The 16,997-nt window shown below is 43.6% G+C and overlaps 1 protein-coding gene and 1 long non-coding RNA gene across 4 annotated transcripts in view; one reads left to right on the top strand and one right to left on the bottom strand.

The window, feature by feature from the left end:
- Positions 1 to 1,056, bottom strand: part of CFAP263 (cilia and flagella associated protein 263) — a 47,077-nt gene extending 46,021 nt beyond the window's left edge. For all 3 annotated transcript variants that reach the window (XM_017878926.1, XM_017878925.1, XM_017878927.1), the window contains exon 1: positions 867 to 1,056. In XM_017878926.1, the coding sequence (XP_017734415.1) occupies positions 867 to 967 (101 nt within the window). In that variant the 5' untranslated portion in view covers positions 968 to 1,056. The remainder of the gene's footprint in view (positions 1 to 866) is intronic.
- A 7,415-nt stretch (positions 1,057 to 8,471) lies between these two features.
- Positions 8,472 to 16,135, top strand: LOC108533927 (uncharacterized). The gene is made up of 3 exons (XR_001886847.1): positions 8,472 to 8,608; positions 14,535 to 14,573; positions 15,565 to 16,135. It is a non-coding gene; the product is annotated as an uncharacterized LOC108533927 (long non-coding RNA).
- Positions 16,136 to 16,997: the final 862 nt, after the last annotated feature.

Here is a 16,997-nt window from a genome sequence, read left to right as displayed (position 1 = left end):
CGCAGACAATTGGGCCAGTCATTCTTTACTGTCCATCTCCATGCCTATATCCAGGTTCAGGCACACGTTGCCTCATACTAAAACCATCTCAATAGCTAGGTTTCTATTCTGCTGCCGTGTTAGTTTTATCACTTTTTTTTTTTTTTTTTTTTTTTTTTTTTTTTTTTTTTTTTTTTTTTTTTTTTTTTTTTTTTTTTTTTTTTTTTTTTTTTTTTTTTGAGACTTAGTCTCTCTCTGTCGCCCAGGCTGGGGTGCAGTGGCACAATCTCGCTTCACTGCAACCTCCGCCTCCCAAGTTCAAGTGATTCTCCTGCCTCAGCCTCCAGAGTAGCTGGGATTACAGGCACGCGCCACCACGCCTGGCTAATTTTTGTATCTTTAGTAGAGACGGGGTTACACCATGTTGGCCAGGCTGGTCTCGAACTCCTGACCTCAAGTGATCCGCCCGCCTCGCCTCCTAAAGTGCTGAAATTACAGGCGTGAGCCACCGTGCCCGGCCTTATCATAGAATCTTAGCATCAGAAAAGGGCTTAGAAGTCACCTGGTCCAACTTGCCGCTGTAGAATTGTGGATCGGCTAAGCACACCGTCTGGCACGAGAGAGACTCATCCGGCTGAAACTCTCACTTCCCCAATTACCCTCTGGGCTTCCCACCACCGGCCCCACCCCCTCGCCCCACCACCCGGTTCTAGCTCCACCAACAGCTTGTTGGTTCAGTAGTGGTGGAGACGCAGGAGCAGAGGCAAAGTCTCCCCAGTGCTCAGTGCGGGCTTGGATCTTCTCCATGCTGGTCCCCAGGTCCGAGGCTGCCCGGGAAGGAGGGCCCAGGAGGAAGAGGGGCGGCCCCCAGGCGCAGGCCGCGGTACCTGAGCTCCTCCACCAGCCCGCACAGCTGGATAACAGGCAGCTCCTGCTCCGACCCTTCATGGGAGTCGGAGAGGACGCTCTCGATCTCATCATCAGTCATCACTCTGCCGAAGCCGTCCCTGCCAATGCAGTGTGCCCAGGAGCTCCGGGTGCCGGCGGCCACCGTCACTCCGGCTGCGACGCGGAGATGCGGCGGCACGTTACCCGGGCGACCGGACGCGAGGAAAGGGGTGGGGCTTCCGGTGGCCCCTCCCCGCCCTGCCCCGCCTGTCTCCGTGCGGACGCAGCCAGTTTGCTGGCCTTGACCGCACACCTAACCGCGTTCAGTTTCACTTCTTTAACAATAACTGTTAAATTGATAGTAATAATAGCAGCTGCTGTTTCTCAGCACTTACTGTGTCCTTGGCATCGTGTTAAGCATAGTTTATGAAAAACCTTCGCCACAACCTTGTAATGGTATCTATCACTCTCTCTATTCTCCCAATAAGGAAACTGGGGCCCAGAAAATTAACGCGATTTATCAGTGTCCTTTTTCGCCTGTCCCACTGGGAGGCCGCTGCTCTGTTCACCACCTGGGGCTTCCTACATGCTAACAGCAGCTCCTCTCAGATATTAACATCCTGCATTTCTGGAAGGAAAAAAGTGGCTGATAAAAATGGGTATACATTCAAGAGACATCCCTAAATAGTTTCTGAATATCTACTGTGTCCTTAGTATCCTAGGGGGAATGTCTGCAAAAGACCATTCTGATCCTCAAGGAGCTTCCAATTAAATGAGTGAAACAGCCTCTAAACAAGCCGCTGGAACCTGGGGTGCAGACAGCAACATCATGCGTCACACTGTGCATCGTAGTCATCTCCTTAAATCCTCAAAACAATCTGGTACAATTGATATTATTGCCGTCATCTTACAGATCAGAAAACCAAGGAATGGAGTAGCTTAGGTTCCATTCCACTCAAGAATGGAATCAAGCTCCGGTGGAACCCAAAGTCCTTGCTGTTAACTTCTACGCTGATGTGAGACATGGTAAGGATCAGGGAGGCAACACCGGAGCTCTCTGCTCCCCATCGGGATAAAAGAGGACAGAGGGCAGGACGGGGAGACTTCTCCTAGGGAGGTGAGCTCTAGATGTGCTTAGAAAGCAAGATGTGATAAAGTGCTTGGGGTGCGTGTCAGCCACCTTCCCCTGCAAGGGACATGCATTAGCATTGACAGGCACTCCCTAGATCTGAGGGAGGGTTTTTGTTTTGCTGCTCAGGGTGCACAAGGTTGGGGCCAGAGTAGAATTACTGGAGATGGCAGCAGAAAGCTGGAGCCCTACTACCTTCTCTCTGGCGGTAGGCCTCTTTAGGTTCTAGGGACAATGCAGACCACATTTAGGAATACTTAATATGTCCATACTCAAGGTGACACAAATGGATGCTATCCCCAGGTGACATAAAAAGGTGCCAGCTCCAAGTGTACCCAGAGCAAGAAAGGGCTCTGTAGCAAGTTGAGAGGCTATGATGCAAACAACCCTGCCAACTGGGCTGTGTGATACAATAGACTCTATGGCATTGGGGGTATCAGTGGTGAAAAAAGATGCAGCAGGAATCTTAAAGCAAGACCCAGCAGGAGAATCACAACAAAGGACCCAGGATTCTGAAACAAGACCATACAATCCACAGCAGAGAATTATATGTCTTTTGAGAAATAACTCCTGGCCTGTTACTATACCCTGGTAGAGACAGAGCGCTGAATATATGGGGTACCAAGTGACCATGCATCCAGTCCTGCCCTCTACCAGCTGGGTTCCGCTTGACCCACTGAGTTATTAAGCAGGACAGGCCCAGCCTCAGTCCTGGAAATGGTTAATCCAGGGTTGGGCCTCAGCAAGACCAGAGACTATGAGTAAGCTGCATGAGCAGGTAGCCCAGACCAATGTGGCACCCACTACATTTGCACCAGGATCCCTCCCCCAGCTCAAATGTATGACTATATTTGCAGGGGCTTGGGGAGTTCATGACCACCTGGAAGAGAAGGCAAAGGCTTGCGCTCAGTTTACAGATGGGCTGGCTTGGAAGCCAAAAATGGACAGTGGCTGCATTACAACCACTTCACAAAAGGTGGTGAAAGACAGTGGAGAAGGAAAACTTCCCAACTGGCAGAGTTGTAAGTGGTCTTGCGGCTGGTCATCTATTTTGTGTGGAGAGAGAAATGGCCCCAGGGGACTCATCTAATTGGAAACTTTTTTTTTTTAATTTTGTTTTGTTTTGTTTTTTTGGAAGGGGAGTTTATTTTACCTTTTGAGACAGGGTGACATTCTGCTGCCCAGGCTGGAGTGCGGTGCAGTGGCACATTCATAGCTCATTGCAGCCTTGAACTCCTGGGCTCAATCGATCCTCCCACCTCAGCTTCTGGAGTAGCTGGGACTACAGATGCATGCCACCATGCCTGGCTAATTTTTTTTTCTTTCTCCCTCTGTTTTTTTGTTTTGTTTTGTTTTTGTTTTTCTGTAGAAATGGGGGTCTCGCTATGTTGCACATGTTAGTCTGGAACTCTACCCTTCAGAGATCCTCCTGCCTCAGCCTCTCAAAGTTTTGGGATCACAGGCATTAGCCACTGTACCTGGCCTAATTGGCATCATGGACTCAAAGACTCCCCATCAGGCTGGCTGGAACTTTGTTAGCGCTGTGCTTTGATCTGGGATGCCTGCTCCCTGGCCCTCCCTCTGTCCTCTCCCAGATGTCATCACAGTGGGAGGCTGTCCTTGTCTACTCCAGCTTCCTCTCCTTTGTCCATCACAGACGCTTTCCCCAAGAAAGAGATCTCTTCATGTCTAATTTTATCTTGGTTTGGAGGACTCAAACCAACACAAAGAATAAATTTCAGTCTTAAATATATTATTCTAATTTGGTAACATATTACATGTATGAACTAAAATTTGCACTTGCCAAACAAAAATATTGTTTGGATCACCTTGCTGTTCAAGCTGCTTTACATGTTTTAAAAATTGTGGTTAAAAAATACATAACATGGCCGGGCGCAGTGGCTCGCACCTCTAAATCCCAGCACTTTGGGAGGTCCAGGCAGGTGAGAAGAAAAAGACAAAAAAACCCATAAAATTTACCATCTTTTTTCTTTTTCTTTTTTTCTTTTTTTTCTTTTTTTAGATGGAGCCTCACTCTTATTGCCCAGGCTGGAGGGCAATGGCATGATCTCGGCTCACTGCAACCTCCACCTCCTGGGTTCAAGCGATTCTCCCGCCCCAGCCTCCTGAGTAGCTGGGATTACAGGCGCCAGCCACCACACCTGGCTAATTTTTTGTATTTTTAGTAGAGATGGGGTTTCACTATATTGGTCAGGCTGGTCTCAAACTTTTGATCTCGTGGTCCGCCCGCCCCAGCCTCCCAAAGGGCTGGGATTAGAGGCGTGAGCCACTGCACCCGCCCTGCAAAATTTACCATCTTAACCACTTTTTTTTTTTTTTTTTTTTTTTGAGACGGAGTCTCGCTCTGTCGCCCAGGCTGGAGTGCAGTGGCGTGATCTCGGCTCACTGCAAGCTCCGCCTTCCAGGTTCACGCCATTCTCCTGCCTCAGCCTGCCGAGTAGCTGGGACTACAGGCGCCCGCCACATGCCCTGCTAATTTTTTGTATTTTAGTAGAGACGGGGTTTCACCGTGTTAGCCAGGATGGTCCGGATCTCCTGACCTCGTGATCTGCCCGCCTCGGCCTCCCAAAGTGCTGGGATTACAGGCGTGAGCCACCGCGCCCAGCCCATCTGAACCACTTCTAAGTGTACAATACAGTAGTGTTAAGTATGTTCACATGGTTGTACAACCAATCCTCAGAACTTTTTTATCTTGCAAAATGGAAACTCCATATTAATTATAAAACTCTATACCCGCTTCCCCCTCCCTCCAGTCCCTGGCAACCACAGTTCTACTTTCTGTCTCTATGAATCTGACTCCTCTAGATACCTTACATTAGCGAGGTCATATACTTTCGTTTTTTTGTGACTGGCATATTTCACTTAGCATGTCTTTAAGGTTCATTTACACGGTAGCATGTGTCAGAATTTCCTTTCTTTTTAAGGCTTAATAATATTTTGTTGTATAGAAATACTACATTTTGTTTATCCATTCATCAGTTGATGGACACTTGAATTGCTTCCATCACTGCCTTAATTTTTTTTTTTTTTTTTTTTTTGTGAGATGGAGTCTCACTCTGTTGCCCAGGCTGGAGTGCAGTGGCACGATCTCGGCTCACTGCAACCTCTGCCTCCCAGGTTTAAGCGATTCTCCTGCCTCAGCCTCCTGAGTAGCTGGGATTATAGGCACAGGCCACCACGCTCGGCTAATTTTTGTAATTTTTTTTTTTTTTTTTGAGACAGAGTCTCGCTCTGTCACCCAGGCTGAAGTGCAGTGGCCGGATCTCAGTTCACTGCAAGCTTTGCCTCCCGGATTTATGCCATTCTCCTGCTTCAGCCTCCCAAGCAGCTGGGACTACAGGCGCCCGCCACCTCGCCCAGCTAGTTTTTTTTTTTTTTGTATTTTTTTGTATTTTTTAGTAGAGATGGGGTTTCACCGTGTTAGCCAGGATGGTCTCGATCTCCTGACCTCGTGATCAGCCCATCTCGGCCTCCCAAAGTGCTGGGATTACAGGCTTGAGCCACCGCGCCCGGCCTAATTTTTGTATTTTTAGTAGAGACGGAATTTCACCATGTTGGTCAGGCTGGTCTCGAACTCCTGACCTCGTGATCTGCCCGCCTTGGCCTACCAAACTGCTGGGATTACAGGCATGAGCCACTGCACCCAGTCACTGCCTTAGCTTTTAAACACAAATTAAAATTCCAAAAAAGTCACACAGAATAACAAAATTGAAGTAACTCAAGTTCCATTTCTTTGTCTTTGCTGTCACTGTACTATCCTCACTTATTTTGAACCCGTTGTTCAAATGCAAGAATATATTATACCACAGGAGCTGGAGATGAGAACTTTACCCAAAACAAGCCCAAACTTTTCCAAACCTATAGAAACTTATTCACAAAATAAATGAGTATAACTGAGTCTGTGAGTTTCAGGGGATGACTGTATAGCAAGGAGTTCTCTGAATCGAAATATGCCAATTTGAAGCCAAAATGTGTACCATAAAAGCTCAACATTAACTGTAGCCGTTATTTAGGACTTAGACCCACACATGATTTTTGGGGGGAGGAGAATTTTGTCGCTGTCATTGTTTAGAATTGCCAGCACCCAGTAATAACAATTTTTAAAAGACCAACTTTTCATTGATTGTATTATTGTTTTAAAGGTCTTTATGGACAATGCAATTCTAAATTATTTCCTACACCATAGGTAGAACCTCCCACTACCCTGCTCTTGGTACACCATTGAGAAGTGACAATTCCTTTGGCGACAGCTGTCCTAGTACTCTGGACTTTCTCTGTAAGGAAAGGCACAGGAGGGGTTACTGCAGGAGAGGTTTCACATACCAAATGAGGGGTCTCCAGACTGTCACCAGATGAGCTTATTGAGGCTCTGGAGTTTGGGGGCAAGGGGCTGACATCTGCCTCATGCCCCCAAGAAGTTAAAAGTAGAGGCTGGAGGGATCTGTATATCTAAGCGGGAGGCAGGGGCAAGGGCTACCAGGGAGCAGGCTGCGCTGACCCCAAGATGGGGCAAGAGAAAGGATTTTCACGGGTCAGATGTCTTCACAGAAAGAGGCTGGAGACATATCCAGAAAATGCAGAAGACCAAGAGGAATCTTAAGAGAAAACACTGTGGCTCATGTCAGGGAATCAGTGGAATTTATCTGTGGGAGAATCATTAGGGAACCCACAGTAGCCCTTCGAGAGTAAGAAGCTTTGGGGGCACAAGCAGGTCACAAGAGCATAAGCCCGAAATCATTGCTGTCATGTGAGACCTCTTCTGTCTCTTAAGTCTCCCCTTGTTCTCTCAGACTCCACCCTGGAAAGTACAGAGGCAACACAGTGGAGAAGAGGAGGGGAGATAAGCAAGATGGGAAAAGGAGACTGAGGCTCATCTGAGCTGAGTATCTCATCCAGTTATTAATCCTGAAAACCTCCATATCCCAGGGAGTGCTCCAGAGACGTGGAGCTGAAGAAGGAAATAAACAGATCCTGGCTCCATCCTCCATCAGTGGAGTCAGTCACAGCTGAGCAATATATATTGCTTTAATCGATGTTAAGGAAGAATTGAGTTAGTAAGGAAGAGGGATATTTCAAATATTGGCAAACAAAAAAATAGTAGTAATAACAGCCAACATTTGAGTGCTTTGTCCCCTAACCCTGTAAAATAAGTACTATTGTAACCAAGTATCCCAGCCTCAAAATGCATTTTAAAATATTTTTCCTTTCTTGCTTCCAGCCTTGAAACATACTTTGAAACTTTTTGTTTTGCCCTTTCCCACCAGCCACTTCTATGAACAGTACTCGCTTATCTAATTATGTGCTTGCCTAGAAATTCCAGGGATCAATTTTGAAACAAGCCAGGCAGAGAGACCCAGCTGCGGAACCCTCTGATTAGGGGGAGTTAGGAGCAGTTAGCCCACCACTACTGCAGTTAGGATGATGCAAACCGGTCCTCCAGACAGGTGATGACTCAAGATAACAAGACCTCCCGCTGCACCAATCCCGCGTGTTTCCCCCACCTTTTCCCTTCTTAAACCCCTTCACTCAGCCCAAAAAGTTAGAATGGTCTTTCAGAGGCATGAGCCTGGCCATTCTCCAACTGCTAGTACTTGAATAAAGTTGCTTTCCTTTCACCACACCTCACTTCTCGTGTTTTTGGCCTCCAAGCGGCGAGCAGCTGGACTCGGTCAGTTACACTATTACTCACCTCATTTGTATAGGTGAGGAAGTGAAAGCCTGAGAGGTGATGTGAATTACTCAAACAGCAGGTGCCATGCAGAGCTGGAGCCGAAAGCTTGTACCTTTAATCATTACTCATTCCTTCCCATCCCAGTCCTTCTCCTATCCATCCAAAGCCATTCCCACTAAGGTCTTGGAAGAGTTCATTGAGATTACATTTAATCAGGTACCAGGCATGGAGCAAGCTCTGGGTTATTATTTTCCTAGATTAAAGTCCTGACTATGCAAATGTGCATCTCCAAGATGTAAGAAGCTTAGTACATTTTCCTTTGTACTGCCTTCTCTTGATATTTTCCTTTGTAGTGTCTTTCCTTGATCCTGCTCATCTTCAGAAGTGTGGAGGAGACAGAAAAAATATTTGAAGAAATAATGGCTGAATTTTTCCACATTTGATGAAAATTATAAACCTATAGATCTAAGTAGCTCAACCCATCTCATATAACAATAAACATGAGGAAAATGACACCAAAGAAATCATAGCTAAATTGCTTACAATTAGTGATGAACAGAAAACCTTAGAAGCAGCCAGGAAAAAAAAAAAAAAAAAAAAAAAACACAGTATATACAAAGAATCAAAGATTAAAATGATAGCAGATTTCTTGTAGGTAACAATTCAAGTTGGTAGAGTTCTGAAAGAAAAAAAAAGCACCTGTCAAACTAGAATACTTTACACAGCAAAAATATCTTTTAAAAATAAAGACAAAATAAATATTTTTTTCAGATATTCAAAAGCTTGAAAAATTTGTTGCCAGAAGAGCTTCACCATAAAGATATGTTAAAGGACGTCCTTCAGGCAGAGAGAAGATGATACCAGATGGAAATCTGGATCAACACAAAGAAATGAAAAGCACTAGAAATGGAACTAAGTGGGTAAGTAAATATATTTCTCTCATTTAATTCTCTTTGAAAGATAAATGACTGTTTATATAATAAAAATTGTGTCTTGTAGAGTTTACAACATTTACATTGTGGCTGAGCATGGTGGCTCATACCTGTAATCCCAGCACTTTGGGAGGCAGAGGCCAGTGGATCACTTGAGGTCAGGAGTTTGAGACCAGCCTGACCAACATGGTGAACCCTCGTCTCTACTAAAAAAAAAAAAAAAAAAAAAAACAAAATTAGCCAGGCGTGGTGGCACATGCCTATAATCCCAGCTACTTGGGAGGCTGAGGCAGGAGAATTACTTGAACCCAGGAGGCAGAGATTGCAGTGAGCCGCCATCAGGCCGTTGCATTCCAGCCAGGGTGACAAGAGCAAAAAACTCCATCTCACAAAAAAGAAAAACAAACAAACAAACAAAAAAATTTACATTGTAGAGTTTATAAGTGAAATGTACGACAATGATAGTAGAGGAGAAATGGGAGTGTGATGGTATAAAGTTCTTATACTATACATAAAATGGTATAATAACACTTGAAAATAGACTTACTAAGTTAAAGAAATGTACTATAAACCCTAAAGCAATGACAAAAATGACACAGCAAAGACATAAAACTAAAAGAGTAGCTTTAATTCTAGACCGAATGTCTAGACAATGTAGTAGACAGAATAATGGCCCACAAAGATATCTAGGTTCTAATCCTTGGAACCTGTGAATATTACCTTGTAAAGGGTGGAAAGGTCTTAACAATTTTGCAATTAAGTTAAAGGTCTTAAAATGGAGAGGTTATCCTGGATTATGTAAGTGGGCTCTAAATGCAATCACAAGTGTTCTTACAAGAGGGAGGCAGAAGGAGATTCTACTACAGAAGAGTGAAAGCAATGTGACAACCTCAGCAGAGAGAGACTTGACGTGAACTTCACTATGCTGTGAACTTTGAAGATGGAGGAGAGGGCCTAGGAGCCAAGGAATGCAAGGAATGAAGCTCTAGAAACTGGAGAATTCTCCCCTCAAGCTTCTACAGAAAATACAGTCCTGCTGAGTGAAACCCATTTTGGAGCTCTGGCCTCTGGAACTATAAAAGAATAAATTTGTGTTGTTTTAAGCCACAAAGTTCATGGCAATAGATCACAATAGCCTATGAAACTAATACAGCTAAGTCAACAAAGGAGATAAAGTGGAATTGTACAATATTCAAATGGATCCAAAAGAAGGCAGAAAAGGAAAACAAAACAAAAGAACAAATAGAAGCAAAGCAATAAAGAAAAAATAGATAAGCTGGACTTACTAAAAACTTTTGTGCTTCACAGAACACCATCAAGAAAGTGAAAAGACAATCCACAGAATGAGAGAAAAATTGCAAATCATATATTTGATGAGGGATTTATATTCAGGATACATAAAGAACTATTATTACAACTCAATAACTAAAAGATAAGCAAACAGGCCAGGTGCAGTGGCTCACGCCAGTAATCCCAGCAGTTTGGGAGGCTGAGGCGGGCAAATCACTTGAGGTCAGGAGTTTGAAACCAGCCTGGCCAACACGGTGAAACCTTGTCTCTACTAAAAATACAAAAAATTAGCCAGGTGTGGTGGTGGATGCCTATAATCCCAGCTACTCTGGAGGCTGAGGCAGGAGAATCACTTGAACCCAGGAGGCGGAAGTTGCAGTGAGCTGAGATCATGCCATTGCACTCCAGCCTGGCAACAAGAGCAAAACTCTGTCTCAAAAAAAAAAAAAAGATAAGCAAATGATTTGAATGGACATTTCTCTAAAAAAGATATACAAGTGATCAATAAGCATATGAAAAGATGCCCAGCATCATTAGTCATCATGGAAGTGTAATATATAATAAAACATATATAATTAAAAAGACAGATAAAAACAAGTGTCAGTAAGAATGTGGAGAAATTGGAACCCTCATAAACTGCTGGTGGGAATGGAAAATGCTGCAGCTCCTTCGGAAAACAAAGTTTGGTCTTTCCTAAAAGTCTAACCATAGAGTTAACATTATGAACCACTAATTCTACTCCTATTATATACTCAAAAGAAATTAAAACAGGTAGCTATGCATGAACTTGTACATGAATGTGCACAGGAGCATTATTTAAACTAACCAAAAAGTGGAAACAACACAAATGTCCATCAACTGATGAGCAGATGAACAAATGTTGTATCTATAAAATGTAATATTATTTGGCAATAGAAAAGGAATGAAGTATGGATACATACAATAAGGACGAAGCATGAAAACATTATGATAAGTAAAAAGAAAGAAAATCACAAAGAATCACATATTGTGTGATTTTATGTATATGAAATGTCAAAAATAAGCAGATACCTAGAGACAAGAAATAGATTAGTGGTTGTTTATGGCTGGGGTAGGGAAAATGAGGGATAAGGGATGGATAAGGCGTGTGGAGTTTCTTCTGGGATAAGAAAAACGTTCTAAAATTGATTGGGGTGATAGATGCACAACTTTTGAATATTGTACCAGTCACTGAATTTACTCTTTAAGTGGGTGAATTGTTAAGGATGTGAATTATATATCAATACAGCTGTTTTTAAGAAAGAATAAGTAGAAAATATCAAGATGGTAGATTAAAATCCAGCCATATCAATAATTACATCAAATGTAATTGATCAAAACATTCTGACTAAAAGGCAAAGATTATCTGATTGGATAAAAAAGCAAAACCTAAATACGTGCTGCCTATAAAAAAATGCACTTTAAATATAAAGACACAAGTGGGTTAAAAGTAAAAGGGAAAAAGATACAAACACTAGTCAAACAATAATACAAACACTAAAGAAAGGTGAAGTAGTTATGTTAATATCAGACATAGTAGATTTCAGAACAAAGGATATTATTACCTGTAATAAAGAGGGTCCATTTATAATAATAAAGGGATGAATTCATAAATACATGATATTTATGCATCCAATAAGAGAGCTTCAAAATCCATGAAGCAAAACCCAATAGAACTGCAGGAAGAAACAGACAGACGAATTCACAATTAAAGATTTCAGGCTGGGTTTGGTGGCTCACGCCTGTAATCCTAGCACTTTGGGAGGCCGAGGTAGGTGGATCACAATGTCAGGAGATCGAGACCATCCTGGCCAACACGGTGAAACCCCATCTCTACTAAAAATAATACATAAAATTAGCTGGGCGTGGTGGCGGGCGCCTGTAGTCCCAGCTACTAGGGAGACTGAGGCAGGAGAATGGCGTGAACCCAGGAGGCAGAGCTTGCAGTGAGCTGAGGTAGCGCCACTGCGCTCCAGCCTGGGCGACAGAGCAAGACTCCGTCTCAAAAATAAATAAATAAATAAATAAATAATAAAGATTTCAAAGATATCAACACCAATCTCTCAAAAACTGATAGGCTAAAAGGACACAAAAATAAGTAAGGAAATAGAAGATTTGAGCAGCTTTATTAACTGAAGTGTCCTAACGGACATTTCTAAAACACTCCACCCAGCAACAGCAGAACTCACATTCTTTCCAAGTGCACACAGAACATTACTAAGAAGACCATATTCATAAAACAATAAACTTCAATATATTTAAAAGTATTTGCCATACAAAGTATGTTCTCTCACCACAATAGAATTAAATCAGAAATGAAACAGAAAGACATTTGGAAAAACCTCTAATATATTTGGAAACAAGATAACACACTTAAATCACAAATAGGTTAAAAAAATCAATAAGGAAATTAGAAACTACTTTAAATTGAATAAAATTCAAACACCAAATATTAAAATAAATAGCATGCATCCAAAGCAGTGCTTAGACACAAATTTAAAATACTAAAATGCCTATACTGCAGAGAGAGAGAGAGAGAGAGAGAGAGAGAGAGAGACCACCTTCATGGATCACAGGGCTAAATATTAAGATATGAGTTATACTGGGTAATTAATCTGTAGAATCAATGCAACTGTAATTAACATCCCATCAGACTTTATTTTTGTGAATTGATAAGCTGATTTTAACAGCCACACAGAAATTCAAAGAATAAAGAAAAAACAACTTTAGAAGAAAGAACAAAGGAAAAGGAAGAACAAAGTCGAACAACTTATATTACCTGACTGTAAGACTTGTTATAATGCTACAGTAATTGAGACAGCATGGCATTGGTGACAAATCGACAATGGATCAATGGAATAAAATAGAGTCCAGAAACAAATCCACACATATATATGAGCCATGGAACACTATCTATCATCCAAAAAAAAAAAGGGGGGAAAGGAATAAACCATGGACGCAGGCAACAACACGCATAAATCTCAAAATAGTTTGAGTGAAAGAAGTTGGATTTTAGAAAGAGTACATGCTGTATGATTCTATTTGTACACACTTCTAGAAAGTGTAAGCTAATTTACAATGATGAAAAGCAGATTAATGGCTGCTTGGGATATGGAGGGGGCAGGGAAGTGGGAATATGGTGGAGGGGATCACATAGGGGAACAAGGAAACTTTTGGGAGTGATGATTTCGTGGGTGTAAACATCTATCAAAACTTATCATCCAGGCGCGGTGGCTCACGCCTGTAACCCCAGCACCTTGGGAGACCAAGGCGGGCAGATCACGATGTCAAGAGATCTAGACCATCCTGGCCAACATGATGAACCCCTGTCTCTACTAAAAATACAAAACTTAGCTGGGCGTGGTGGCGTGCACCTGTAGTCCCAGTTACTTGGGAGGCTAAGGCAGGAGAATCACTTAAACCAGGGAGGCAAAGGTTGCAGTAAGCCAAGATCATGCCACTGCACTCCAGCCTGGTGACAGAGCGAGACTCCATCTCAAAAAAAAAAAAAAAAAAGAAAGAAAAAAACTTATTAAGTTGTACACTGTACAATATTTATATATCTGCAGTTTGTTTATTTCAATTACACCTCAATAACGCTGTAAAGCAAACAAATAAACATGCTGTCTTCTCTACTCCAGCCTTGTCTACATCTAACCACCTACTCAACATCTGCACTTGCATGTGTAATGGACACATAAAACTTAACATACCTGCACTAAACTCCCCCTCCCACCAAACCCATTCTTCCCCATCTCAGTAAATGACAACTTCATCCTTCCAGGACAACTTCATTACTCCTTCCAACAAACCTGGGAGTAATCCTTGACTAACTCTTCACTCTCCTCTTTCTCTCACCTCCACATCTGATCTGTCAGCAGATCCCACTGGCCCAACTTTCAGAGTAAAGCTAGAACTTGACCTCTTCTCATTACTACAACCACTCTAGTCCAAGCCACCATCATCTTTTGTCTACATTATAGCAGTTATCTCATCACTCTGCAGTTTGTTATGGGTCAATAAAACTGCAAGATGAGGGGCGAGGGCCAGGCATGGTGGCTCATGCCTGTAATCCCAGCACTTTGGGAGGCTGAGGTGGGCGGATCACCGGAGGTCAGGAGTTCAAGACCAGCCTGACCAACATGGTGAAACCCCGTCTCTACTAAAAACACAAAAATTAGCCAGGTATGGTGTCATGCTTCTGTAATCCCAGGTACTTGGGAGTCTGAGGCAGGAGAATTGCTTCAACCAGGGAGGCAGAGGTTGCAGTGAGCCAAGATCATACCACAGTACTCCAGCCTGGGCAACAGAGTGAGCCTGTCTCAGAAAAAAGAAAGAAAGAAAGAAAGAAAGAAAGAAAGAAAGAAAGAAAGAAAGAAAGAAAGAAAGAAAGAAAGAAAGAAAGAAAGAAAGAAAGAAAGAAAGCTGAAAGAAGAAAAAAGAGGAGGGGAAGAGGGAGGAGAAGGAAAGGAAGAGGAAGAAGAGGGGAAGGAAAAGAAGGGAAAGGAAGGAAGAAAGGAAGAAAGAAAGGGAGAGAGGGAGGGAGGGAAATGCTGCCCAATCCCAAATTCTCATCCCCTTTTGTTCTCACCTCCACCTCCTGTAGTGCATTCACGACACAACAGCCAGAGGGATCCTGTTAAACGTAAGTTAGATCATGCCTCTTCCTAACAGAGCCTTCCAATGACTTCTCAACTCACTCAGAGTAAAACCCAAAGTGCTTTACTGTGGCTGACCCTGTCTATCACCCCAGCTATTTCCTCTCTGACCTCGGCTCCCACCCCAACCGCTTCACTTAGTCCTTTCTAGTCACACTGGTCTCCTGGCTGTTTCTCAATCGTGACATGCATCCTCCTGCCTCCCAGCCTTTATCCTGGCAGTTCCTCTGCCTGGACACTCTTCCCCCAGATAAACATATGGCTCATCCCTTCACCTCCTTCAGATTCGATTATCTTCCAAGGAGGTCTCCTCCTCCTTTCTGCCCCCTTCTTGGTCCTGGCAACTTAGCAAGCGAAGTGGTTTGATTTCAAAGCAAGCACCAAAAATACAAAGTCAGTGTGAGCCAGTATGTTTCCAGGCGTCCTGTTCCTAGCAGAAGAGTTCATACAAATATGGTTATCACCACATCAGCTCCTTGCCTGTGCTGCTGATTTTCCCTTTACCCCTTCAAATCACCACCTCACCCATCCGTGTGCTAGCGATACTCCTTCCCTCAACCCCCTTCCCCATAATCCTGTCACTCCCTGCCCTAAACCCTGGGAGGCTGGTTCCTGTGGACTCCATTTCCCAGACCCCCTTGCGGCTGACTTCGAGTTGGTTTCAGCCAATAAGAGGCGTCCAAGGAGACAGGCGGGCGGGAAGGGAGAGCACCCCGTATATTTCTTCTCTGCTCTCCCACCCCAGTTTTGGCGGCGCACAGCCTCTCCTTGATCATACCTCGTGTCTGGCTGACCCAGGACGCTGGTTTTATCATCTGTCCCCTCCCCCGTCTCACCTAGAATTACCTGGAATGCTGCTGGTCTCTGGGTGCCACAACCATCTTCGCAGGTTCCCTTATTCACAGTCCCGTGGGAATGGAAACAGCCCCGTCACTAAGGTCTCTTCAGCTGAACTGAGGTCTCTTCTGTTTCCTACAGGACCCCGACTAATAAATACACCTGGACTCCAGCTACCTGAGGATTTCACATCAGCTCCAAAAACTACCTTTTTGCCCACTAGACAGAGGTTCACTGTGCAAATATCCCTCAGGAAGATGACTATTGAATATAAAGTCACTCGAAGCTGTAGGGTATCGGCTTCTTTTCTTGGAGCCAGGCTTTGTAAGGGGGTGGGGTAATAACAGGTGTCTCAAAGAAGTGGGAAAGGGGATGCCTTGGAGGTCGGGGAGTCAAGAGCAGATCGTGTTTAAATGACCCGGGGTTCCAGGCTTGGCTTGGCTACTGGTAATTACTTTGGTAATAACTTAATGTTTTTGTGCCTTAGTGTCCACCTCTGTAAAGTGGGGATGACATTTTAAGCTTTACCCTATGCATGTTACAAGGACATCATCAGGCTAATATACCATCAAATGGGATAAAGTAAGAAGAGGCAGCAGTTTGGAACCTATGATACCAAGATGGGCACCCCAGCACCTCCTCCTCTGAGAGGAGCCACTGCCCTAGTTTGGCAGCAGTCTATAGTAGATTACCACCTGAGAAACTGAGTCAGCTTGCAGGCTTTAAGTGATAATAATGATAACTTACTTGTCATTGTTATTTCTTAATGTATTTATTACCAATTAGGTAATATTATTATTGCTTAATTAAAAACACTTGTAACAAGTATTGTTTCAGGTACTATATTTCTTGAGTGCTAGCTGTGTGCCCAACGCTGTGCTAAGTATCTTCTACACATTATCTCATTTCATCAGCATAATGATTCTGTGAGATACAGGTACCTGCATTAGCCCCGTTTTACTCATACGCAAACTGAGGTTCAGCGAAGTTAAGCAACTTGTCCAAGGTCACGTAGCCATTTGGGGTGGGGCCGAAATCCAAACCCAGGCTTATTCTACATTGCTCTGTCTTTTCCACAAATCCACTCCGCTCCGTTAGAGCAGGGGTTCTCAGCAAGTTGGCATGAAAGATTTGGCCCCCTCCCCCAGGCGACATTTGACAATATCTGAGGCATTTTTGTTTGTCCTAACTGAGGGGGTGAGATTGGCATTTCATGGGTGGAGCCAGAGATGCTGTGTGTATTAGTTTACGAGGCCTGCTGTAACAAATTACCATAAGAACAACAGAAATGTATCATCTCTCAGTTCCGGAGGCCGGAAGTCTGGAGGCAAGGTGTCTGCACCACCACTCTCCCTCTGAAGGCTCTAGGAAGAATCCTTTCTTGCCTCTTCCTAGCTTCTGGTGGCTCCTGGCAACCTCGTCATTCCTTAGATTGTAGCTACATCACTCCAATCTCTGCCTCCATCTTCCCATGGACTTTGTCCCTGTGGCTTTGTGTGTCCCCTCCTCTTCTTATAAGGACACCAGTCATAAGTTTTATTTTTCTTTAATTGACAAATAATAATTGTACATCA

Source organism: Rhinopithecus bieti, unplaced genomic scaffold (assembly GCF_001698545.2).
Source record: "Rhinopithecus bieti isolate Rb0 unplaced genomic scaffold, ASM169854v2 scaffold_11161, whole genome shotgun sequence".
NCBI lineage: Eukaryota > Metazoa > Chordata > Mammalia > Primates > Cercopithecidae > Rhinopithecus > Rhinopithecus bieti.
This window is presented reverse-complemented; position numbering and strand designations above follow the sequence as displayed.